At 35.7% G+C, this 26,338-nt stretch overlaps 1 protein-coding gene across 11 annotated transcripts in view; it reads left to right on the forward strand.

The window, feature by feature from the left end:
* Herc4 (HECT and RLD domain containing E3 ubiquitin protein ligase 4) overlaps window positions 1-26,338 on the forward strand; it is a 119,811-nt gene that overhangs the window by 48,218 nt on the left and 45,255 nt on the right. For 9 of the 11 annotated variants that reach the window (XM_087185461.1, XM_087185463.1, XM_087185460.1 and 6 more), the window contains 7 exons: window positions 1,055-1,185; window positions 10,571-10,731; window positions 21,048-21,124; window positions 22,088-22,212; window positions 23,805-23,864; window positions 23,978-24,089; window positions 24,582-24,771. In XM_087185461.1, coding sequence (XP_087041587.1) covers window positions 1,055-1,185; window positions 10,571-10,731; window positions 21,048-21,124; window positions 22,088-22,212; window positions 23,805-23,864; window positions 23,978-24,089; window positions 24,582-24,771 — 856 coding nt within the window. The remainder of the gene's footprint in view (window positions 1-1,054; window positions 1,186-10,570; window positions 10,732-21,047; window positions 21,125-22,087; window positions 22,213-23,804; window positions 23,865-23,977; window positions 24,090-24,581; window positions 24,772-26,338) is intronic. The other 2 variants (XM_087185466.1, XM_087185467.1) reach the window with 1 other exon arrangement.

Below are 26,338 nucleotides of genomic sequence, written 5' to 3' on the forward strand. Positions count from 1 at the left end.
GTGACATGCTATAAAATAATGAGGAAGATTAGTATTAATTTTTTGAGTTTGATAATAGTATTATGATTATGTTCTTTTTATCTATTAAAGGTATATGCCATTGAAGATTCATACACTTTCATGTAGGAAATGATTTGACGACAATTTACTTTAAAATATAGTGCTTTTTCTTCTTAAAGCTCCCCCCAAAGGCAGTAGGCAGCAGTGAAACAAGATTTTTTTACCTCAAAGGTTATATAATGATTTTACTCTGTTTTCTTAAGTATATGTGCTGCCAGGGTGATGCTATTATGTTTTCTTTTTCTTTTTTGGTACTGGGGATCGAACTCAGGACCTTGAGCTTATGAGGCAGGCAGTGGAACCACTGAGCTAATTCCCCGACCCATGTCTTCTTTTTACTATTTTGTTTTTGTTTGAAAATTTCTGTGATGTTTTAAAAAGGAAATTTTCCTTACATTGCAATATGTGTAAATTTCTTCATACTGTTATGAAGAAAGTGGTATGTAAAATTGCATGTACAGCTACAACAATGAAGAAAAGCAAGCTGAAATGAAAAATACTAATTGTAATTGTGTTGTTATTATCATGGACTGTTGTTCTGTAACCTCTAATCTAATTATGTGTTTTTATCATTTTTTTAAAGACCATCTTGATGTCATAACTACTACATGCTAAAAATTGCTATATTTGTGCTGTCTGGTTATGTGTCCTCTTTATGAATAGCTTTTATGTTCAGAGCATAACCATCTTTCAAAGATGGTACCATTTTAGGTTTTTGTGAAATTTTTAAAGTGTTACTTGGAATGGTAATGCAATGCAAATAAATATTTAATGAGGACTTACCTAAATATTTTATAATAGTGAAAACATTAGGTATTTGAAATTTCAACATGAAAATATTTAGCCATCAACCTGTAATTCAGCTGTCATCTGTTAAATTTTCAAGTCTGTAGAAGAGAAAAAAAATTGAGTTCATATTAAAGGTAATATATTTCCAAAGGTCAGTTATATTCTATTATCTGGTGTTCTAATAAGTGGTTTTTGTCTTTTTTAGGAAGGTGGAGTGTTTACTTTTGGAGCTGGAGGGTATGGTCAGTTGGGTCATAATTCCACCAGTCATGAAATAAATCCAAGAAAAGTTTTTGAACTTATGGGAAGCATTGTCACTCAGATTGCTTGTGGAAGGTGAGCTATTATAGTATTTTATTCTCTATACCATGCTTATATAGAGATTGTTTAGTAAATTGCTTTATGGGCTTAGTAATCTGAGGTAAAACATTTTCCCCCAAATGCTCAGTTAGTTACTGAGGAGTCATAGTAACAGAAGAGCCATTTTTCATATGGTGGTTCTAGTTTTAGTTTTTTAAGAATTGGCTATAATGTTTTTTCTAGTTATTATACCATTTTATATTTCTACCAACAGCACATAGAGGCCTGTTTCTTCATATCCTTGGTAACACTTGTTTCTCATCTGTTGAAGTAGCCATTCTGAAAAATGTGAGTTGGTAGCTCATTATGGTTTTAATTTGCCCTTCCCTAATGTTTAGTGATACTGGCTTCATGTGGTTATCACCCATTTATTTGTATATCTTCTTTGGGGAAATGTCTATCAAATCCTTTTCCCATTTTTCAATCTTTTTTTTTTTTTTGGTGCCGGGGATCGAACTCGGGTCTTTCCGCTTCCGAGGCAGGGGGCAGATCCACTGAGCTAAATCCCCGGCCTTTTTCAATCTTTTTTTTTGTTTTTTGTTTGCTTGTTTGTTGTATATTCTGGATATGAATCCTTTATCCACATACATGATATTCACATATTTTCTTCCATTCTCTGGGTTAATCTGTATAATGTTGATAGTCTTTTTTTTGGCAGTACTATGAATCAGATCCATGGACTTGCACATGCTAGGCAAGGGCTCTCTAACTGGGCTACATCTCCAGCCCTTTTTTATTTTGTGACAGGTCTTACTAAGTTGCCAAAGCTGGCCTCAGACTTTTGATCCTCTCTCTTCAGCCTCCTGCGTAGCTGGAACTATGGACGTGTGCCACAATGTTCAGCTAATGTCTTTTTAAAATGGTAGATTGATTGTCTTTATTATTTTAAAAATGTTTATTTAAGAGAAAGGGGCTTGCTTTGCTGGCCCCAAATACCTTGGCTCAAGCAACTCTCGTCTCAGCCTCCTGACTAGCTGGAACTACTGCACCTGGTTGATAGTGTCTTTTTTGTAACTTTCGTGAAGTCAGATTCGTGTATTATTTTCTTTTGTTGCTCATACCTTTGGTGTCATACCTAAGAAATCTTTGCAAATTCAAAGTCATGAAGCTTTTGCCCTGCTTTCTTCTACAACTTCTATCCTTTGTATTTAGATATTTGACCCGTTTTGAATTAATTTTTGTATGTGGAGTGAAATAAGGGTTCAACTTGTTTCTTTTGCATGCCAATATCCCATTTTCCTAGCAGTATTTGTATAAAAGATTGTCTTTTCCCCACTGAATGGTCCTGGCACACTTGCTGAACATCATTTGAACGTATACTTTAGGATTTATTCTGGGCTCTTTATTATGTTCTGTTGCTCTGTATTTTAGGACTGTACTGTTTTGATTATTACAGCTTTGTAATAAGTTTTGAAATCAGGAAGTATAAGTCCACCAACTTTTTTCTTTTTCAAAATCATACTATGTAGAGGTCCTTTAAGGTTACATACGAATCATCAGATGAGTGTTTTCTATTTCTACAAAAAACACTTAGGATTTTAATAAGAATTATATAGATTCTGTACATTGCTTTGAGTAGCATTGATGTCTTAATATAAGTTTTTGAATCTGTAGACATGCAATGTCTTTTCCATTTATTTATTCCTTCTTAAGTTTCTTTAAGTTTCTATCCTCTGCTTTGTAGACTTATTAGTTCAAGCAGATGTTTGTGGATTCTTGAGTGTGTTCTACATATACAATCATATCATCTGCATACACAGATAATTTTACTTCTCTTTTTCCAACTTGAATGCCTTTTATTTCTTATTCTTGTCAAATTACTGAGGCTAGGATTTCCAGGACTATGATGAATAGAAAGGTGAAAGCAGGCATCCTTACCTTGTTTATGATCTTGGAGGAAAAGCTGGTCGTTTTCCATTGATTAAGATGTTAACTGTTGGTTTTTCATTAATGGCTTTCATTTTGGTAATCCTGATTTGTTCATTGTATATTATATTTATGTATTGAACTATCACATTGTACCCCATAAATACATCAGTTATTTGTCAAAGAAAAGAATAAAGGAATAGAAACTATTCAAAAATATGCTTCATTCAAGACTGAAAAAACATTTGAGAAAAGGCCATTATTGTCACAGAAAAACTGCTGATGACCTGGATTGAAGACTGGGCAACATAGAAGTGTCTCCCTCATGCCATGATGACCAAAGCGAAAGTAAAAAGTTTGTTTGCACTATTGAAATAAAAGGGTTGGACCTGACTACAGTAAGATACTGCTAGCTCTGGGTGGTTTAAATGATTCAGTAATCATTATTCATTATGTTGAAAGTGAATGCTAAGTCTGAGTGGTGATGTGAAGGCAACTGAAGAATTTTTTAAACTCTAGGGAAATTACATGCCAGTGCATATACTCAGTATGGATGAAACCTCTCTATTCTGGAAAGGTATCGCTAAAAGGACTTTTATCTATCAAAAGGCCATGTCAGATATCAGGTTTCAGGGCTTTTAAGGATAGAATAACATTGTTTGGGGGCAATGTTGTACGGTACTGATTGTGAAACTGTGATTTGGCAAGTGAAAATCCCAGGACCTCAAGCTGACCATTAAGCATGGCCTGTAGGTACGCTAAGGAGCAGTAAGAACTCATGGATGAACCAGTGCCTCTTCTAAGATGCTCTCCTAGATTTCTGTGCCATTGAAACAGAGAAGTACTCTTTGGAGAGTAACATACCTTTCGAGATTTTGCTTATCTAGGTTTGTGTAAATATACTTGTGATGTCCACACAATGATCAAATTGCCTAATGATGCATTCTCAACATGTTACTGTCATTAAGTGACATTTTTTATGTTTAGTTGATTTTTATTTTTTGCAGTGTAGCATTTTGACTACCTTTGCATTTTTATTCTTGTATATTTTACAGCAATTTTCTTTGTGGCTGATAGGAGAATTAATTTTAATATCCTTAAGTTATAGTGCTCTGTTTAGAATTTTATAATAGCTTAACTTCAACGCATACAAAAATTTCACTCTTAAACAACTCTCTCTCCATTGTCTTTTAGTTATTTACATCATAAAATGCCATCTTTATACATTGTGTATCTAAGACCCAAACCTATTACTTTTTTATGTATTTGTCTCTTAAATTATGTAGAAAAGAAAATAATTAACCAGCCAAAATTACAGTGATAGCTATTATAACTGTCGTTGTGTTTACCTTTAATATAATCTGTATTTCTTCATACAGCTTTCAGTTACTATCTAGTGTCCTCTCATTTCAACCTAGAGGTCTCCTTTTTGCATTTCTTACAGGCAGGGCTAGTAGTAACAAATTTCCTCAGCTTTTGTTTATCTGGGAGTATTTCAGTCTCTCCCTTACTTTTGAAGGAGTTTTGCCGGATCCAGGATTCTTGGTTGACAGTTTTTCTTATTTTTCAGTACTCTGAATTTATTCAGTATTTTGTGACTTGTGGTCTCAAAAGTTTCTTATGAAAAATGTGTTGATAATCTAATTGGCAGTTCCTTGCATATGACAAGTCACTGTTCTCCTGCTACTTTCAAGATCTGCTATATTTTCTCATCAGCTTGAGGAATCGGTGTCATTGTGGGTCTCTGTGATCATTCTGCTTAGAGTTCATTGAGACTCATGGATATTTGTATTCATATCTTTTACCAAGTTTGAGTTTGGGGCTATTATTTTTTCTAATCTTTACCCTTTTTTTTTTTCCTTCTGGGAATCCTGCAGTACTTATGTTAGTCTACTTGATGATATCCTACAAGTCCCTTAGTCTCTGTTTACTTTCTAAAAATATTTTTTCCATCTCTTCCCTCAGATTCAGTAATTTCAGCTGGGCCTGGTAGCTCATGTAATCCCAGATAGTTGGGAGGCTACAGTGAGAGGATTGCAAATTCAAAACCACCCTGTGCAACTTAGACCTTGTATCAAAATAAAAAAATAATAAAAGACAGGATGTAGTTCAGTGCTCCATGGGTTCACTCCCTAGTTCTGTCAAAAACAAATGAATAAATGATTTTTAAAAAACAATATAATTTCACCAGTTTTGCTGATTGATTCTTGTCTCCCTAAATCTGTCATTGAATTTCTAGCGTATTTTTCATCTCAGTTATTGTAGTTTGCAGTTTCTTTAGGTTTTTGACCTTTTAATTGCTGTTTGCATTATGTTCATATGTTTTTTTGCTTTTTTTCTTGACTTTCTCCATGTCTTCCTTTAGTTCTTTGATCATCTTTAAGATAGTTGTTTTTGGTTTCTATTTACTTTTTTCCTTTGATTTAGCTATTTTCCTATTTCTTTCTTTCTCTTTCTTTCTTTCTTTTTTTTTTATTGGTACCGGGGATTGAACTTGGGACATTGTGCTTGCGAGGCCAGCGGTGGCACCACTGAGCTAAATCCCTGGCTCTTTTCCTATTTCTTTATATGACTTTGTGATACTTTTTTTTTTTTTTTTTTTAAACTGGGCATCGTGTGGTAATTTTGGAAGTCAGATTCTCCCTTGCCTGGGGTTTGTTGATATATATATATGTAAAAATAGGGTTTTTACATATATTTTTTTAACCTCTGTATACTTGGGTATACAATTCTGACTTACTGAATTCCCGTATAAGTTGTTACTTTTGAATGTCTTACACTTTAAATATTCGGCACCCAACAGGGGAAAAAGAGAAAAATGAAGGGATGAGAAAAGGGGAAAAGAATAAGGAAAAATGGACAGCAGCTTTGTAAATGCCTTAGAATCCTCTTTAGCCAGAATAGGAGAGGTTTAGCAATGACTGTCTGCAATCAGTGATCAGAGCACTGATCCTAATACTTGTGTAGGGTCCTAGAAACTGAACGCAAGCTGATCTGGGAACATGCTGATAGATAGAGAATGGGTAGCTGGGGAGTTCCTACTGTGCTGAGAGTGAAAATTGAAATTAACACCATTTGACACCTGACTGTTCTCCTAGGAGTTGTAAGCCTTTGAATAGACTACAGAATTCCAAAACAGTTTTTTCAGACAGATTCTGCCAGTGCATTTGTCATCCAGGTGGGGATTCAGATTTTTTTTTTTCTAGTACCAGGGATCGAACTCAGGACCTTTTACTTACCAAGCAGGCGCAGCGCCACTGAGCTACTCCCCCAGCCCCTGAATTCAGATTCTTTTTTTTTTTTGGTACCAGGGATCAAACTCGGGACCTTGTGCTTGCGAGGCAGGCGGTGGAACCACTGAGCTAAATCCCCGGCCCCTAGATTCAGATTCTTGATCCTTTCCTTTCCAACATTTTCCCAGAATCATGATGTCATGCTCTAGTTTTGAAAATCATCAGTCTCCTGCTCTATCATGCTGCTGTTGCCACAAAGTAAGTGCCATTTGTACTTGGCACTTAGACACCTTGCTAAACTCTTATTAATAACTTATTCACAAGCTGGGGATGTTGTCACATGCTTGTAATCCCAGCACTTGGGAGGCTGAGGTTGGAGGATTGCTGTGAGTTCGAGGCCTGGGCTACATAGTAAGACTGTCTCAAAAAACCAAAAAAAGGAAGAAAAAACCACCCAAAAACCTTATTCATGTACACAGTGACATCATCTATGAGTTAACCCAGTTTTGTTTTCTTTTTTCTAATATTTTTGTGTAATATTTGCATAATTATATTGCCTAAATGTGCTGGCAGTAACACTAGTATAATGTTCACTAGAAGTACTGAAGATCAAGACATCATGTCCTGTTTCTTTGTGGGGAAATTTTGAGTATTTCACATTAAGCATCATGTTTGCCTTAGGTTTTTATGTTCCTTCTTTATCTATTGAGATTTATGACTTTTCTCATTTAATCTATTAATGTGGCAAATTGATGGATGTTTCTGGCTAACAACAGCTATATTTTTTTCTGGAGTAACTCTTTAATTTGGTTATCATGTGATATCTGTAAATAGTATTGGTTTTGATTTATGAAAATACTTTAATATTACTTATGATTATCAGTGAGCTTGATGTACAGTTTTCTCTTACTCTTTTTAAAGTTAATTAATTTTCGGTACCAGGGATCGAATTCAGGACCTTGTGCTTGCCTGGCAGGCACGGCCCTACTGAGCCATCCCTTTCTCTTACTCTTTTTTTTTGGTACCGGGGATCAAACTTGGGACCTTGCGCTTGTGAGACAGGCACCGGAACCACTGAGCTAAATCCCCGGCCCCTCTCTTACTCTTTTTATCAGAGTTCTGTTATCAAGGTTATTCTATCCTGATAAAACATAAAATAAATTGAGAGATGTACTATTTTTTTCTGGGTTTTTTTGTTTTGTTTTTTTTTTAAAAGAACAGTTTGAAAGGTTGGTAAAACTTGTGATTGAAGCCATCTTTACCTAGCATTTTGTTTTTTGGAATTTAAAACACACTCAGTTTCTCTAAAGGTAAAAGATAGCTTTGTTATTCTTCTCTTAAGTCAGTTATATGGAAGTTGAATTTTTCTAAGAATTTTTCCATTTTGTGTAAATTTGAAGCTCACTGGTATAAAACTTAGGCTTGTATTGGTTTGTTTCTGAGCACAAAATATCTCTGACATGATGATAGCTGCTTCTTTCTTTCTGGTTGGTTCAGTTGGAGTGGTTTTTCCCTCAGGCCTTGGTTTGCTGAGGGGATTCTCTTATTTAAGCTGTAGGTGTTGAGTAGGAAAGCTCTGTTTCAAGCTGCCTTAATCATCAAGGTGACTTACCCAGGCTGTGTTTCAGCTGAGGTGCTTTGTTACATTTCTCTTCTTGGGCCCAGTCCAGGTGGGTAGTGGGCTCCCCCTTGGGTATTTTATTCTGTTCTGTTAATGGTGGGAAACGCACAAAAAGTCAAACTCAAATGCATGTGTACATTTCAAGCTTCTGCTTGCATCACACTAAAATCTTATTGACCAAAAACAAATTACACAACCAAACCTAAAGTGAAAGTATGAGAAATATATGGTGCTTAAGTCACCATCAGGTAACAAGATGTATGCTTAATATCACAGGGTCATAAATTTAAATCTTTTTTTTTTTCAAGTGATATATTTCAGTCCCTTGTGAAATATTGCAGATTATTTAATGTTACCCATTTTTAATTCTGTGCATTTTTAAAACAGCTTTTCTTTGTAAATGTAGCTTAGCTTTGTAAATATAGTTATTTCCAGCAATTTCAATCATGTAACTTGGATAAGGGGAGACATTTCAGTTATTAACAGAGGAAGTATAGGAAGGTATTTGGTATTGGAAGTTTGACTTCCAAGTGGTCAGTATTGTAAGAAAGGTATATTATTTCCTTATTAAATAATTGTTAAGGAGCTGGGGATTTAGCTCAGTGGTTCCACCGTCTGCCTCACAAGTGCAAGGTCCTGAGTTTGATCCCCAGTACCAAACAAAACAAAACAAATAATTGTTAAGAACCTGAAAGGAGTAATCCAGGAGTACCAGAAACATTTGTCCATCAAGGACATGATCCAAAAGAAAAAAGCTCGACGTAGTATAATATAGTGCTTTTGAGCTATTTTTAGCAACTGTGGGGCTTCAGGTAGTTATGTTTGTTCAGTGGCTGTGAATCCTGGACTAAAATCATTTGGAGAGTTTTGAAAAATACTCATCATTGCCTTGCTTTAACCCACATGATTCCATTGTGCAGCCAGACTTAAGAATCACTTCTTCAGTAGACCAGTTTGAGGATATGTTTAGCAAACTAGTATTACAGTAATTTTTAAATGACTAATACTTTTTTTGATATGTCATAATGGCAGAAAGGGCAATGTTAAATCCTTGTTCAACCAGAGGAGTTTGTAAAGATTCCATTTAAGATTTTATATGTTAAAAGGGTATCTTTGCTTAAAATTTTTTGGTTCACATTGGCTCATATGGCTGTAAAGAAAGATGGTTGTTAGGCGCTTTGTATTCTAATAATAATGGCAAACTAGCCAACTTGAACAGCTTCTTGAATCCAAATACCTTTTAAATAGTGCAGATGAAAACCAGTGCTGTTAGTTTCTATTGACTCTGAAGCCGCACTGAAAGAATTTGGTAGTCACGGTAATATATTAATTAGAATGTATTGCTAAACTAACTACCCAAAACTTAATACTTTAAAGTAATTATTTACTTAGCTAATAATTCTGTGGTTCAGTGATTTTGGCTGTCCTCTTAGCTGAACCCAAATAATCAACTCCTGACCTGGCTGAGGGCAGGTAGGCTAGGATAGCTTCAGCCAGGATAGCTTGTCTTTCTTCCAGATTGCTTCTCATCCTGTAGTTGGTAAACTTGGATCCTTCTCATGATAGGATAGGATTCCTAAAGATGGAGAGAGAAGATGCCACTGGCGAAGCAGTGAGCTTGTGAAGCCACTTGTGTGACACTTAGAATCGAGGCACTGTTATGTATGTATTCCGTTGGCCAAAGCAAGCTGTGGGTCAGAACCTGGATTTAAGACATGGAGAAAGAGTCTCCCTCTTGATGGGGTTTGATGCAGGAAATGAGCTGTAAGACATAGTAGAAGCAGAATTGAGCCGGAAACACCAACCCCTCTCAGTAAAGTCACCTCATGGAAAGGGTATGCAATGAAATTATATTGCCCTGCTAGAAATAAGAGACTAAGAAACTGACAGAATATCAAATTGCAAGATGGCAACATTTGTCTTTTAGAAGAGGAATGAATGGGTGGCAGACTACAGAAATAATGCTTTAGAATTTTCCAGTCTTGACTAAAGACATAAAACCTGAGTGTGAAGAATGCAAGGCCTAAACTGGGTAATAACATTTAACTCATTCCTAAATATAGTAAAACATCACAGGAGGTTGGACAGATTCACAGGAGGTTGGACAGATTCACAGGAGGGTAGACTGGTGGGTTATCTCCAGTCTTTGTTCTACAGTTTCTTAAGTTTGCTTTGACCAGAGGACCTCTACAAGAGTCTTAAGTTTGTCCTTAAGAGGATCAGTTTCTGTAGAAGAAAAGGAATATTATTTCTGTTGTGTTCAATACTAGATTACTCGACCAGTTCTTAGCCTAAAACTTCTGTGTGGTAGCCAAATAGTGGGCCTTCTTCATAGATCATAGCTCTATGTTAGAGCCTAACAAATAGGCAAGGTGGGAAGGACCTCTTTGGACTATGAAGTTAAATGCCATTGAATCATCTGTCAGAGACTTCAGTATAAATCACGACATTTTCTGGGACTGTGCTTACACAATCTACCTGTGTGGATGCCAGATTCATTCTGTATAGATTAAGGCTGCTATATTTCACACAGAACTTATAAAATTTTTTAAAATGTCAGTTAATAAGTACTATATTGTTCTCAATATAAATTGTTGGAAAGGTAGCATTAAACCTGAGGATTTCTATTGTTTCGTTCTAGGCAGCATACTTCTGCTTTTGTTCCTTCATCAGGACGAATTTATTCTTTTGGGCTTGGAGGTAATGGGCAGCTGGGAACTGGTTCAACAAGCAACAGAAAAAGTCCTTTCACTGTGAAAGGAAATTGGTTTTCTTATAATGGGCAGTGTCCACCAGATATTGGTAAGTTTTAAAAAAGTTTTGCTACATAAATTAAAGTTCTTGTTAAAATGTTGTTTTTGAGCCAGGCATGGTGGTGCACACCTGTAATCCCAACACCCAGGAGGCTGAGGCAGGAGAATCATCATGAGTTTGAGGCCAGCCTGGGCTACATAGTGAGCTGAGGCCAGCCTGCACTACAAAGCAAGACCTTGCCCCCCGACCCCGATTTTTTTAAAAAACCATTTAAATGTTGCTTTTAAGTGATGAGGCTTTTTGTGTTTGCAAGAATTCTGAGATGCATTGCTAGGTTAAAATAACAAGCCACAGAACAATGTATATAGTTGTTTAGTTTGCTTATATCTACTTATTCACGTGTAAGGAAATTATGGACAAGTAAGTGTTTCAGAAGGTGGATCATATGGAAAGTATGCAGTGGCTAGATACCAGTAAGGAAGTTGTATTTGCTTTTTTTAAAAAAAAAAATTGGAGTAAAATACTAATATAAAATTTACTAACTTAACCATTTTATTTATGTATTTATTTAATTTTTTTTTTTTTTGGTACCAGGGATCGAACTCAGGTCCCTGCGCTTGCGCAGCAGGCGCTGAAACCAGAGCTAAATCCGTGGCCCTAACTTAACCATTTTAAGGTTGAACAGTGTCCATTGACAAAGTATAAACACCATATCTGTTAAACAGAACTCTTACCTTACCTTGTCCCCTCTCAGTCCTTGGCAACCACTGTTTTACTTTCTGTTGCTGAAGTTGACTTGACTCTAAGCACCTAATACAGACTTACATAGTATTTGTCTTTTTAGGACTGGCACAATTCACTTAGCATAATGTTTTCAAGGTTCATCCATGTTGTAGGATGTGTCAATTTCCTTCCCTTTAAAAGGCTGCATAGTATTCCATTACATGTATATGCCACATGTCATTTATTTAAAGACAGTTGGATTGTTTCCACCACTGGCTTTTGTAAATAATGCTGCTGTGGACATGGGTGTACAGATTTCTGAGATCTTGCTTTCAATTCTTTTGGGTTTATACAGGAATTTTTAATTGTGTATCATTTTCTACTTTTAAAAATTTTGAAGTATATATATTTACTAATTATTTGTGATATTAAACATTTTAATTTGCTTGTTATATCCTTTCTGCTTTAGCCAAGTGTATATTTATATTTTCTATTATTCTTACAGTATATCTGCTTATTTTTCATTGACATTAATGTGCTACTTAAAGAATTTGAAGTATTTGAGTGCTTTTTTGCACCCACTTGGTTAGGTACTGAAACCAAGATGTACTTTCTTTTTATATTTTCTTTACCATCCTAAACTACCCTTCAGAATTATTCTTACATTTATTTTATTTCTTGATGGAAATTAGAATCTTGGTTTTCCATAAAGTAATATAGAACATCAGAGCCGGGCATGGTAGTACATGCCTGTAATCCTAGCATTTGGGAGGCTGAGGCAGGCGGATCACTGCAAGTTTGACGCCAGCCTGGGCTACATAATGAGTTCAAGGGCAGGCTGAACTACATAGCCAGACCCTGTCCTGTGTGTGTGTTGTAGATTTAATTGTTCACAGTGATGAATATGAATGAACATAGTATGAAGGGTATCATTTGAAAAGTCCATAATTTTATTATAAAGATTTTTTGTTGTAATTAAAAGAATGTTTCAGTCATGCTCATATTGCTTTTGTGTTTAGACTGTGGCTTCATTTTATTTTTTCAATTATTCTTAGCTTCAACACGTATTATTTTAGTAGTATTATTTTTCTTGTGTCTTTAGCAGCATGTTTCTAATTTATGATCAGTTCCTTTTACAGAAGTTATTGTTAATAGCCTAGCAAAGAAACTGTGATTTTAACCAGTATTAGTACCATAAGGAATCTTATATTTATGTTTCCAAAGTTCAGTCACTTAGAGGTGTATTTTTTCACCTTTGAAACTGCAGACCTTGAGATTATGTGCATTGAAATGGGAATTGAGATAGTTTCGGCATCATTGATTTTTAGCTAGAATTTAATTTCATCAAAAAATTTTTGATAATGGGCCAGAAATTTAGCTCAGTGGTTTCGCCGCCTGCCTTGCAAGCGCAAGGACCCGAGTTCGATCCCCGGTACCACAAAAAAAAAAAAAAAATTGTTGATAACATAGCAGCTAAGTGGTGGGAACAACTCAAGTAACAAAATGGAATATTATTGAGCCATAAAAAGGAATGAGTCTCATATGCTACAACCTAGATGAACTTTGAGAATATTATGCTAAATGAAAGAAGACAAACAAGGATAAGTACTGTATGATTCCGCTTATATGAGGTACTTAGAACATTCACATTCACGGTTGCCAGTTGCTGAAGGGAATAGGGAATGAAAAGTTATTGTTTAATGGATTTGTATTTGGTAGAATGAAAAAGTTCTGGAATTGATTAGTGGTGATAATTACAGTATTGTGAATATACTTAATGTCACTGATTTGTGAACTTAAAAATCATTAAAGTACTGCATAAGTGCAAGGACCAGAGTTCGATCCCCGGTACCAAAAAAAAAAAATCGTTAAAGTGATAGATTTTATGGGACGTATTTTTATCATAATGAAAAAACTGTTGATGATCATGTTGTAGCATTGTAGAGCCATATAGGAACTAAGTAGCTAAATGCAGATTTAATTTACATTGGTTTCTGCTCCAGAGGCCAATCCCAGGCTCCCACCATGAATTACACTGACACCACAATCTGTCTGGTGTGGCCAAGGCCATGGGTAGACAAAGACATTATTAACAAGCAGACTATTCCAGTGGTTTAGAGTTACTCCCTAAAGCTGCACAAGGGCACATTTTTCTTTAGAATGTGTGAAAGTTTTAAGAACTGCATTAGTTTGCTAAGATTCTATAACAAAGAAAACCGCAGTCTGCATGTTCTGAACAATATATACTTAATTGTCTCAGATTTCTGGAAGCCAGATAGCCTAAATTAAAGTTGCTTCATTCTGAAGGTTGTGGGACACAATCTGTCATATAATCTGTCTGGTGATTTTCCAGCAGTCATTGGCATTCTTTGGCATGAAGGACTCTGCCTTTATCTTAAATTAACGTGGCATTTTCAGTGTCCATGTCTGTGTCCAAATTTCTCCTATTATAAGAATACCAGTCATTGGATTAGGGACCCATCTTATTACATTATGACCTCATCTTAACTAATTATATTTACAGTGACCTTATTTTTGATTAAAGTCATATTCTGAGGTACTAGGGTGGGGTTTGAACATAGGGCTTTTTGAGAGACACAGTTCAAACCATAATTGTACCATAGACATTACCTCCACTAATATAGCCAACTTTTCTTCTTTATTATTTATTTATTTTTTGGCACCGGGGATTGAACTTGGGTCCTTGCGCTTGCGCAGCAGGCGGCGAAACCACTGAGCTGAATCCCTGGCCTAACTTTTCTTCTTTAAAGTGACTGGTCATATCTGATTTAGTAACCATCATTTTCAAATGTGACACTTTGTGCAGTCTTTGGTTGTACAATCAGTTTGTCCAATGATAGCCTACTAAGAAAGGGGAGAAATTCTTAATGAACTTCTGCCAATAAGTATATTACTGTTAAAAGATGGGGGCCTAAGTAAGAATTTGAATACGCATTGAATTGTGGAGTTTAGTGAGAATCAGATATCATCTACAAATGTTTTGTTAGTTTACTAAAGTGTAGTGAACATTTCTGTGGATTAGATAACTTTAGAAAGAAAGTATTTCTTTTCTTTTTTTTTTTTTTTTTTTGGTACTGGGGATCAAACTCGGGTCCTTGTGCTTGCAAGGCAGGCAGTGAAACCACTGAGCTAAATCCCTGGCCCTAGAAAGAAATTATTTCCATGTATATATCCAGAAACAGAACATTGAAACAAAACTAAATATTATTTCCAAATAGATTCTCACAGTGAATTTCTCTTCATACCTTCATCCGTTCCTGTGATATGGAGACATCTGAATGTTGTCCACTAGTATGTTAATGAAATTTATCTGGGAGAGATCTTCAGAAGTCTGTACTCAAGTTTCTATTTGATACATAAATGGTTTCAGTTACCTAGCGCTTTTGAGGCAGGTGCCAGAACCACTGAGCTAAATCCCCGACAACAAAAACTATTAATACATGGTGGATGATTAAAATGTCTGTGGCGAAGCCACACGTGGTAATACATGCCTGTAGTCCTAAAGGAGGAACATTTTCACCACAAGTTCAAGACCAGCCTGGGCAACATAGTGAGACTTTGTCTCAAACAAAACAAAACACCCAAAAACAGTGAGACTAAAAGTCTCCAAAGGTGAGACTGAGTCTGTTTTCAGAGAACTCATGGATGCATATCAGAAACATAAATATGCATGAGCTTAGCCTTTTATGGATGACCCTCCCCCGAATCTTGAGCTGATAATCCTGAGACCATAGTATACCAGGAAAGCACCAAGAATATCAAATAAAGAGATTCAGTAAGTCCAAGATTGAACCTAGACATGTCTTTTATAAAACTCCAAGGTTAGGTCTGAAGTAGACCCCTCCTTGAAAACCTCTGGCTTAGGAGATAGGAATTAGAGCAGCAAGGTTATGCCAGAAAACAGTACCAAGTAACAACTGAAATTAGGACTGGTAGTACACTACTCTTATCTAATGTGAGGCAAGGTGTTACTGTAACTGATAAATAAAGGAGGATTTGAAAGTACTATTTCATAAGGGCTGTGTGGGTTGTAGGGTTTGTTTGTTTCCACAGTACTGGGGATTGAAACCAGGGCCTTTGCACTGAGCTACATCCTCATCCTTTTTTATGTTTTATTTTGAGACAGGCTCTGATGAAATTCTCCAGGCTAGGCTTGAGCTTGTAGACCATCCTGCCCCAGCAGGATGCTGGGATGATAGGCATGTGCTACCACACCAGTTTTCATGAGTTTTTCAGTAGTATTTCCCTTAATATTGAAACCTGTTACAGAAAGTGAGAACTTCTTGTAAATGATTTTCGAAATATTTAAGCAATTATATTTTACCAGATGAATTTAACTGAGGGAAGGCTATGTCTTTTTTTTTTTCTTTATTTTTTGATACTTGGGATCAAACTCAGGATCTTGAGCTTGCGAGATAGGCAGTGGAACCACTGAGCTAAATCCCTGACCCTTTTTTTTTTTCTTTTTTAAAGGTCTTTTGAAACACCCTCTAATTCAGGCTGACCTTGAACTCACTGTGTAACCCAGGCTGGCCTCAAACTCCCAACAATCCCCCTGCCTTCGCCTCCCAAATGCTGAGATTACAGGCACATATCACCACACTGAGCAAGGCTGTGTCTGTTCTTTAGGAATTCTTCCTTTGTGACTTTTATAATAGTAACACATCAAACAAGCATACAATCATGTCTAGCATCTCTTTTTATTTGTTGAAGGAACAAATTCCTAAGGCTTCTTTAAGAAATCTGAAGTTACTGTTGGGTATAAAACATGTTAGACTTTTTATTTCCTGTATTTAGGTACTATTTTTAGAAGTCTGTTAGCTGGCTAGAACATAATGCCATAGATTGAATGACTTAAAGAACAGGCATTTATTTTCTCAGAGTTAGAAGGGGTCAGCAAGTTTGGTTTTCTCTGAGGCCTCCTTGGCTTGCAGATACTAATGGGTTCTTTCGTGCTCTTTTCTCTGTGTGTGTTTCTCTGATACATCTTCTTCTAAGTCTAGTCATTTTGGATTAGGGTCCCATCTTAATCACTTCATCACCCCCCACTCCCGCCCTGTGTGTGCAAAAAAACCCAAAAATATAGGCACATCCTGAGACACTACTCAGGCTTAAGGCTTCAAACATGATTTTTAATTTTTTTTGGTGGGGACACAAAAAAAGCTCGTCACAGGAAGGCAAAATCAAAAAAGTGAGGAAATTTGCATAGTGCTTCAGTTAAGATACAGTAATTGTTGCTTATGAGCATTACTTGGTTACCTTTTTTTTGAATATTTCAAAATAAATATAGATGATAATATGATTGAAAAGAACTTCAGTTCTTTCATAAGAGAGAAATCTTTGCTCTCCTTTCCCCCATTTTTAAACAATGAAAAAAGGCATAAAGTATAGAAAATTAATCTCGTGAGACGAGCACAAAAAGTAAAGAATAACATAACATTAACATTTTGTATTACAGGCATATATCAGTAAATCAAGGGAGCACATGAAAATGGGGACAAAAAGGTCAGTTTAGTATTCACATTGAAATAAATGTTAGGTGTATTCAAGAGTAAAAAGTTCTTGACAGGAAAATTATGATTTGAGGATGGGGCAAACTTTTTTGCAGCATAAATACAATGACAATCACAAGGAATTAGATAAACATTTGATTAAGTGGAAAAGTAAGTGTTCTGTGAGTCAAAACTAAGTAATCAGTTAGTTGACAAAAACATTTGTAATTACAACCTAAGGTTAACATGCTGAATATCCAAAGTATTCATACATGTTCAGAAGAACTTTAAGACACTTAATAAATAAGACAAACTTGAAAATATCCAATAGATAAAGGAAATTAATACCATATTTTCCCCCCAAATAAGATAGGTCTTATGTTAATTTTTACTCCAAAGCATGCAATAGGGTTTATTTTCAGGGGAGTTTTTTTTGTGTGTGTGTACAAGATCTACATTTATTCATATACAAAAACCAACATTTACTCAAATACAGTCATGTCATCCTCTGGAACATCATTAAAACTTTCCAAACCCTGAATTCTGGCCTGAATTCTTGGAACTCCGTTTCCTATAGAACCATCAGCCCCAATCTCTCAGGTCCAGCAATGGTGCTCTTCTTAAATGAGCACTTCATGTCCGTGTACTCTGCTTATAGTACATCATTACAACTCACAGTGTTTTGAATTATGAAGATTCATATTGGACATAACCATGTCCATTTGTTATCAAGGCACATGTTGCTTGTGTGTTCTGTCTGTACTCTGATAGGTCACTCGGCAATAAGCCTGGAGTTCATCTGTTTCCATAGGTGCTTTCCTCTTGTCCGAAGGGACATGCTTAGGTATTTACAAATACTTATAAGCATTAATTAATGTCAATAATACTATTTATTTATACTTAATTATATATTGATATTATAATTCAGTATGTCTGTCATGTGTTGCAGCCAGCATACTAGATGCATCTGTCCGGATGACAATCTCAACTGGGGGTTATTTTTGGAATGGAACTTTTTTAGGAGGACCCTGAAAAATCATGCTAAGGCTTATTTTCCAGTTATGTCTTATTTTGGGGGAAATATGGTGTTAATAAAAACATGCAAAAAACAGTACTATCTTTTCAGTATTAACAAATGGAAATTTAGAAAGCAAAAGGATAGTAAATAATTACACAAGATCATGCATTAACCCCCCTTTTCTGTTTGGGAGTAGATTTGGAGAAGCTAGTGGTCCAGCTGGAAGATGAGGAAATAATACTACTATATCACATTTTAAAAATCACTTCAGAGAGGGGCCGGGGATTTAGCTCAGTGGTTCCGACACCTGCTTTGTAAGCGCAAGGTCCCGAGTTCGATTCCCAGTACCAAAAAAAAAATCACTTCAAAGAAATATAAAATTTAATCTGACCTGCAAGATAAACAAAAGTGCCAGCAAATGTGGATTGGGGAAAGGGAGTAAAATTGTATAGACCTTGGACTGACAGTATACTAGTTCCTTTATTAGATTTTTCTTTTCTCTCTCCTTTGTTTTTTTTTTTTTTTTTTTTTTTTTTGCCAAGAGGATTTTTCTTAACCAAGAACAGTGATTACTAGAAAAGTGGACATAGAAGAACATTGGAGATGTAGGGAAGATTGTATTTTTAGTACATCTTACAACAACAGATTGTTCCTATTTCTTCTAATTTACATTGTTTTATCTGGATCAAATTGTTATAAATGAGCCACTTAGCACATCAGTGGGCAGGTGAGGAGCCCTTGGTATTTGAGGACATCTTCCAGCATGAAAGATGGAGATCAAAATACACTTTAAGCTAGGTGTGGTGGTGCATGCCTGTAATCCCAGCACTTGGGAGGATGAGGCAGGAGGATTGCTGTCAGTTCAAGGGCAACCTGAGCTACATGGTGAATTCAAGGACAACCTGAACTACACAGTGAGACCCTGTCTCAAAACAAACAAAAAACCACCTGGAAGCAACACAGATGATTTCATGGTCAAGTATTCCTTCAAGAGAGCTCAGAAAGTCTCTCTCTGCTTCTCTGTTCATGGTGTCCACTATTGTGAGCACTTATCCAGTTTCCCGATCAGGATGAATCCCGGAGCAGGGCTTGAGCAGCCCCACACAGGTTATCAAAACCTGTCACTGTCTAGTGTGGGTTCTTGCTTTTAGTGATAATGGAAATTAAAACTAAAGCACAAATTTACAGGAAAAAAACTTTAATTGAAAAGCAAGAGAAAGTGGTAAGAAATGTTAGCTTGAAGAGCTGACAAAGGCTGGCCTTTAACAAAGGAGAGTAAAAAAATAGAAAGGACTCCAGCTTGAGCAGCTTCAGGGCATGCACCCTTATTAACATTTTTAAACCTGTGTTGAATTAATATTCCAAGCATTGAGCTCAGTGCTTCCAGGCATCACAGGAAGAAACTCATCCAGATGTGTTTCCTGATGGGAGCACACTCTACCCTGCAGTGTAGTAATATTACTGGAATAATCAGTTAGTGATTGGAGCCTGTCTAGATCAGCTACCAATATACAGGAAATACAGAAAAAAAAGCAAAATATTAAGACAAACACAGAGATACAGTGAGCAAAACCCAGCCTGCAGGAAGGACAAAGAACTAGGTTTCTCAAACTTCTTTAAGTAGCCATTAAGGAAACTAACTCCTTAATGCCTAACTTTTGGAAACTCATTCATACACTATAGTCATTTATCTTTTAGGGAATTATTTATATAGGGATAAATAAATGATATACAGTACAGCTAAGACTGTTAAGGAATTAAAATTTCTAAATGAAATTTCATATAGATTTTTAAGAATAATGTAGGGAAGGATACTAAGATCATCAGCTTATTTCATATAGAATTACCGTTTTAAATGTCTTAGTTACTTTCTTTGTCACTGGGACATCATCTCTGCCATCGACAACTTAAAGGAAGAAAGGTTTAGTTTGGCTCACAGTTTGTAGAGGTTTCAGTCCATAGTCTGCTGGCTTTAAGGCAGGGCGACATGGCAGAGGGGTGCTGAGAGTAATCAAGTGAGGAGAGAGGGAGATAGACCCCTTCCAGGCCACACCCATAGGACCCACCTCCTCCCACCAGTCTTCATGTCCCAATATCACATTTAGCTATAAACTTCTAAGTCCACTGATCTACTGATAAGTATCATGCACCCATGATCCAGCAACTTCCCAAAACCCCTAGCACTTGGGAGGCTGAGGCAGGAGGATGGTGAGAGTTCAAGAGCAGCCTGCTATGAGTCCAGGGCCAGCCTGAACTACAAAGCAAGACCTTGTCTGAAAAAAAACAGTAAACAACAAAAAAAGATGTGGTCCTTTCCTTTAAAAGAATTTATAATTCTGCAGCAGACATGGTCACAGATAATATGTTAAGGAAATATTTGAGAAAGGGATAAGAGTTGAGAATAAAGATAACTGTAATGGATTATATTTGTAATAGCTAGACTTAAGTTACAAATGGAGTTTTGTTGCTTGATATATAATACCTCTAAATATTACCCGGGAAGTAATTTAATTGAACACACTGTTTTGGGGAGCAGAAAAGGAGTAGGGCATGAGTATTTTTCACAAGAAACAGTATTGCTCCTTCTTTATCCATACTAAATTTGCTTACTAATTTATATATTTTTTGACTTGGTTTTGTTTTATTATTAAAGACCTGTGTATCATCTTTTATACAGATAGATTGAATGAGGAAACAATTTTATTAATCAAGTTTTTATATTTACTGTATTATTTTTCTTTTTCAATGAATGAATCTTAATTTTTGTTTTCCTCTAAACCATCTTACAGCATTCATTCCATTTCTGTATTTTCTTCAGTTTAAACTGAGATACATTGAGATACAAACTAGCAAACACTTTTATGTGCAGGCCAGAAGAAACACTTGTAAATTTCAGACATGCTGCTTTTTGTTTGTGGACTCATTTGACATTCATCATTTGGTCAGCCTCAACTCTAGAGCATTCAGAATATTCCAAGTTCTTTTATGTCCATGATTTGATGGTCTAATTAAATTAGTTGATTAAACAAATCTAATAGAAAATTTAATGCACTTAAAAATATGATATAAATCTTTGACTCTAATTTTGTTGCAATTCATTTTTATTACAGATTCTCAAGAATATTTCTGTGTAAAAAGAATTTTCTCAGGTGGAGATCAAAGCTTTTCACATTACTTTAGTCCCCAGGTAATAACAAACAACAACAAAAAACCCAGCTAGGTATAGTGACACACAAGTGTAATCCCAGCACTTGAGGAATCTGGGAAGGAAGATTGTGAGTGAATTTTTGAGGTCAGCTTGGGTGTCTTAGTTACTTTTCATTCTTTGCTGGGACAAAATAGGCAATACCCACAAGTTAAAGTAGGGAAAGGTTTATTTTGGCTCATAGTTGGGAGAGATTTCAGTCCATAGTCAGCTGGCTCCAAGGCAGGGTGGCATGGCAGAGAGGCATCACAGAGAAGAAAAATTTCATGGCAGGGCAGGCAGCAAGCAGCAAGCAGCAGCAACAACAGCAGTCTGCCTTCTTTTCTCTTTTTTATATTCCATCCAGCCTATAAGCCTATTGATTGGTGCCACCCACACCCAGCCATGGGCCTTCCCATTATCCACACATAGAATTATGCTAATTCTAACCTGTGAACTGATTTAGTACCACACACCCTTAATCCCAGTATCACACACTGTAGATCCAGCCGGCTCCAAAAAGCCCTACTACAAGCTGGGCGTGGTGGCACACACCTATAATCCGAGCACTCAGGAGGTTGAGGCAGGAGGATTGCTGGGAGTTTGAGGCCAGCCTGAGCTACATAGTGAGTTCAGGGCCAGCCTGAACTACAAAGGGAGACCCTGCCTCAAAAAACAAAAAGCAAAAAGTCCTATTACTATGAATGCATGAGACTTTGCAGGTGGACATCTAGATGCAAACCATAACACCAGGCTATATATAGTAAGTTACAAGTACAGTGGAACCATGTCTCAAAAAAAGAAAAATACACATTGTTTTCCCCTGATCTCTTTGCTAAGTTTGTGTTTTATTTTGTTTAAAAAAAAAAAATCTCCAAAAGCAAATACATCCTGGGAAATTCTTTTGTTTTGAGTTATAGATAATATCTCTTCCCTCTGACTAATCTCTTTAATTTTAAAATTTAGAACTGTGGGCCACCAGATGACTTTAGATGTCCTGATCCTTCAAAGCAGATCTGGACAGTGAATGAAGCTCTAATTCAAAAATGGCTAAGCTACCCTTCTGGAAGGTTTCCTGTGGAAATAGCCAAGTAAGGAAAACATTTTATCTACACAAAGACAAATATAACCTGTCAACTTTGTGATAGAACAACAACCTTTAAGGGGTGTGTGGAAAGTCTCATTTAAATATTTATATCATTAAATATCACTCACTGCATAGTTTTTATATAAAAACCTAAATGTCTATAATAAATGCCATTGTAATAGATCTTTTTAAAAATCTCATTTAAATTTGCACAAGTTATAGTTCATTCATGCATGTAAAGATATGTCAAATGAGAAAATATGAAATATAGCCATCTTAGGATTTAGTTTGAAATATATTCCTTCTGGCATCATAATGATTGACTGTCTTACCTTTTTACTCCTGAAGACTTGAATATTACAGTCATAAATTCATTTATCTAGTATTTAGGATTTTGCCTGTTAGTTTTGTTTTATTTGGTGTTGGTATGTGAAAAGTGGTATGGTCATGTGCTGCATAATGATGTTTTAGTCCACAGTGGACCTCATACTGCAGTGGGATTAGGTTTTAATGGAGGTGAAATTTTCCTATTGCTTAGTAACATTGCAGCTCTCATGGTGCAGTGCAGTACTCATGTTTGTAGTGATGCTCAGGTAAACCTACTGCACTGCCAACTATGTAAAAGTATAGCAAATAAAATTATACTTAGTGCATAATACTTGATAATAAATGGCCATCTTACTGGTATGTATCTATCTTCCTATCTAGACAATATTTACAAGTAAGTTTTCCATACTATGAATCTCTTGAGTGCATCATTTTCTCTTGTGCTTGATTTAATTGTTTTCTTCGTCAGCAGTAGACCATACCATATATCCTTGTAGTGTAGGTGTATAGTAGTCTCTTAGCATCTAGGTTTAAGAATACTCAATGATGTTTCCTCATTGATAAGATAGCCGAAGGACCCATTTCTCAGAACACACCTAATGATTAAATGATGCAGGACTGTATATAAGATGTTTGTTTTTTTATTTTTTTTTATTATTTTATTTGTTTATTGGTTTTGTTTGGTTTTGAGACAGGGTCTCACAATGTAGTTCAGGCTGGCCTTGAACTCACTATGTAGCTCAGGCTGGCCTCGAATTCATGGCAGTCCTCCTGCCTCAGCCTCCCAAGTGCTGGATATTTGTTGTTTTAGATTGTTTTCCCAAACTAAACATTTTATGGGCCGGGGATTTAGCTCAGTGGTGCCACTGCCTGCCTCACAAGTGCAAGGTCCTAAGTTCGATATCCGGTACCAAAAAAAACCAAAACAACAAACTAAACATTTTCTAAAATCTCAGAGTAGGCCTAAAAAATAATACCCAAGATTGTCACTGCCAGGTGGGCTTTAAAAATTAAATGTGCATGCTTATTTGGAAAATTTTAAGAATTTTATATTTGTTTGATGAATCAAAAGTTGAAAGTAATATTTGGGAAAGTCTATGGTAAACAGCAGTACCTTTATAAGTATTTTGTAATCAGTCTTCAGTAATTTGCGTAATTATTCATTTTAATTGAGTTTTGGTTAGAGGAGTGCTCTATATTAATGCATTAAATACTCAAACAGTTAAATTTCTCATTTTTTTCTTTTGCTATTTTAAAATTTATTTTTAGTGAGATAGACGGAACATTTTCCTCATGTGGTTGCTTAAATGGAAGCTTTTTAGCTGTTAGGTAAGTGAAAATTCCTTGGTTTGCTGAAACTTTCACATATATTGTATTAACCCATTAAAGAAGTAAAATCATTTTAAAGTGCCCCTCCCACTTTTTTTTTTTTTTTTTTTTAGCAATGATGATCATTATAGAACAGGCACCAAATTTTCGGGAGTTGATATGAATGCCGCTAGGCTTTTATTCCACAAACTTATACAACTTGATCATCCTCAGATATCTCAGCAGGTTTGTTTTAAAAGTATTTTATATTTTTACTATTGAACTATTGTGTATTTTGTTCTATTTTATGTTTTTAACCTAATTTACTTTTCAGTAACTTCAGTTTCATAGATTCATTATCATGTACTTTATATAATTTTATTAAATACAGTGATAAAAGAATTAAAATAAGGTTTTATTTTAAAGCATTTGTAACTTAGCTGTCAAATATTTATAGATCTTTCCAGCTGTTTTTAACACATTCTGAATTACTTAACATTAATGTGTTGGTTAAATCTATAGCTATAGTGGTAGAAAGTTTTTTAATTGTCCTAGTAATGCTTAGGCATTATTTTTCATTATGCTCCAAATTACATTCATTATAAGGTATTGTCTTCTTTTTGTTCTTATTTACACCATTTCATATTTGCTGTAGTATTAGTTTTTTTTCTCTTTCTTTCTTTTTTGAAAGTACATTCATTTTAAATGAAGTAGGTTTTACTTTTTATCAAAATATAGGTGGCAGCTAGTTTGGAAAAGAATCTTATACCTAAACTCACTAGCTCCTTACCTGATGTTGAAGCATTGAGGTTTTATCTTACTCTACCAGAATGCCCCCTGATGAGTGATTCCAACAATTTCACAACAATAGCCATTCCTTTTGGTACAGCTCTTGTGAACTTAGAAAAGGCACCACTGAAAGTACTTGGTAAGAATTTCAGTATTTTTCTTCTTTTGAAATCTTTTCCCTTTCAGTGAAAATGCTTGTAAGTTCTTTCTCTTTGGCTGTTAGAAATTATGCTTCTTTATTTGACAGCTTCCAAGGGGGGAAGAAAATCTCTACTTTTCCTTTCGTTGCTTTTTCCTAGTCATTTATTTCTAATTGTTGGAGTTGCTAATGACAAAGCATGTTAGACATAGAATTTTAATCTAATAACTAGAGACAGCATAAAGGAAACTAAAAACTTACATTTTTCTCCTTCATTACTTAATGTGATCTTTCCATTTAAGAAATAAAGGAAGAAGAATAATTAAAACTAAACAAACATGGGTTTTAAATTATCTTTGGACCTTGATATCAAACCTTTGCCTCATATTTACTTAACTTCAAATTTCTCTGCTTGTAGACAAGATTTTATTCATCATCTGATCTCACAGTTCTGCTTGCTCCTGACCTTTATAGTTTGCATGCTACATTAAATCCAGAGCCTTCTTTTTAAGTAGTATTTCTTAGCTATAAGGAGGTGAAATATATAGAAGTAACAAAATCAGTACAGGAAATTTTAAGGCTGAAGGTGAGGAGAGAAAGCAACAAGTCAGGGGTAGAGTGCTGGAATCAGAGGAAATTAGTGTGTTGGTCAGCTTTTCCATCCCTGGGAGAAAATACCTGACAACTGTAACTTAAAGAAGAGAATTTTATTTCGGCTCATGATTTCAGAGGTTTCGGTCCATGGTCAGTGTGAATGTCTCCAAGAAATATGGTGGCAGGGCAGGGCAGGGCAGAAGAAAGCTGTTCAATGTGTGGTATCCAAGAAGCAGAGAGCAAAGGACGAGCCAGAGAGAAAGGGCTAGTCTCCAAGGTTATATCTTTGTGACCTGGTTCCTTCAGTCAGGCCCTGCCTCGTAACCTCCTAATTAGCTGTAAACTCACCAGTGTGCTAGACTGTTGAGGTTAGTGCCTTCCCAATCTAGTCACCTCTCCAGGAGTCTTGGTCCAATCAAGTTGACAACAAGATTAACTGTCACCACCAGTATTAAATGAGTGAAGCAGGGACTCAACAAAAATATTGCTTCCTCATTTCAGAAGTTTTTGTATTCTGTTTACCTGTTTCATAGGATTATATTGTGTTGTAAATGTGGGAAAAGATAGGTATGGTACAACTTTATATTAAGGTTCTGCATTTGATTTTCAGGAATTCTTTGCTTTTTTTTTTTGGCACTGGAGATTGAACTTGGGTCCCTGTGCTTGCGAGGCAGGTGGCGGAACCACTGAGTTAAATCCCTAGCCCTTGGAGTTCTTTGCATTTTAAAGATGGTACTGCCCAATATTTTAGCTTTATATTATGGGGAAAGATAAAACTTGAAAAGATTCTTAAATATTATAGCAGTACAGTTTTAGAATGTGTTTTGTTTATAAATCAAAAATCTATTTTCAAAATGATTTAAATAACTTTTTAATACTAGGTATAATGGTGAGTTTTCAATATAATTTAGGCTACCAAGCCCATAAATTCAGTATGTATATCATACTTTATTTCCCTTTTGAGAGCTTTTAT

Source organism: Heterocephalus glaber, unplaced genomic scaffold (assembly GCF_053883595.1).
Source record: "Heterocephalus glaber isolate CG9 unplaced genomic scaffold, H.glaber_assembly_v1.0 deba00001497, whole genome shotgun sequence".
NCBI classification, from domain to species: domain Eukaryota; kingdom Metazoa; phylum Chordata; class Mammalia; order Rodentia; family Bathyergidae; genus Heterocephalus; species Heterocephalus glaber.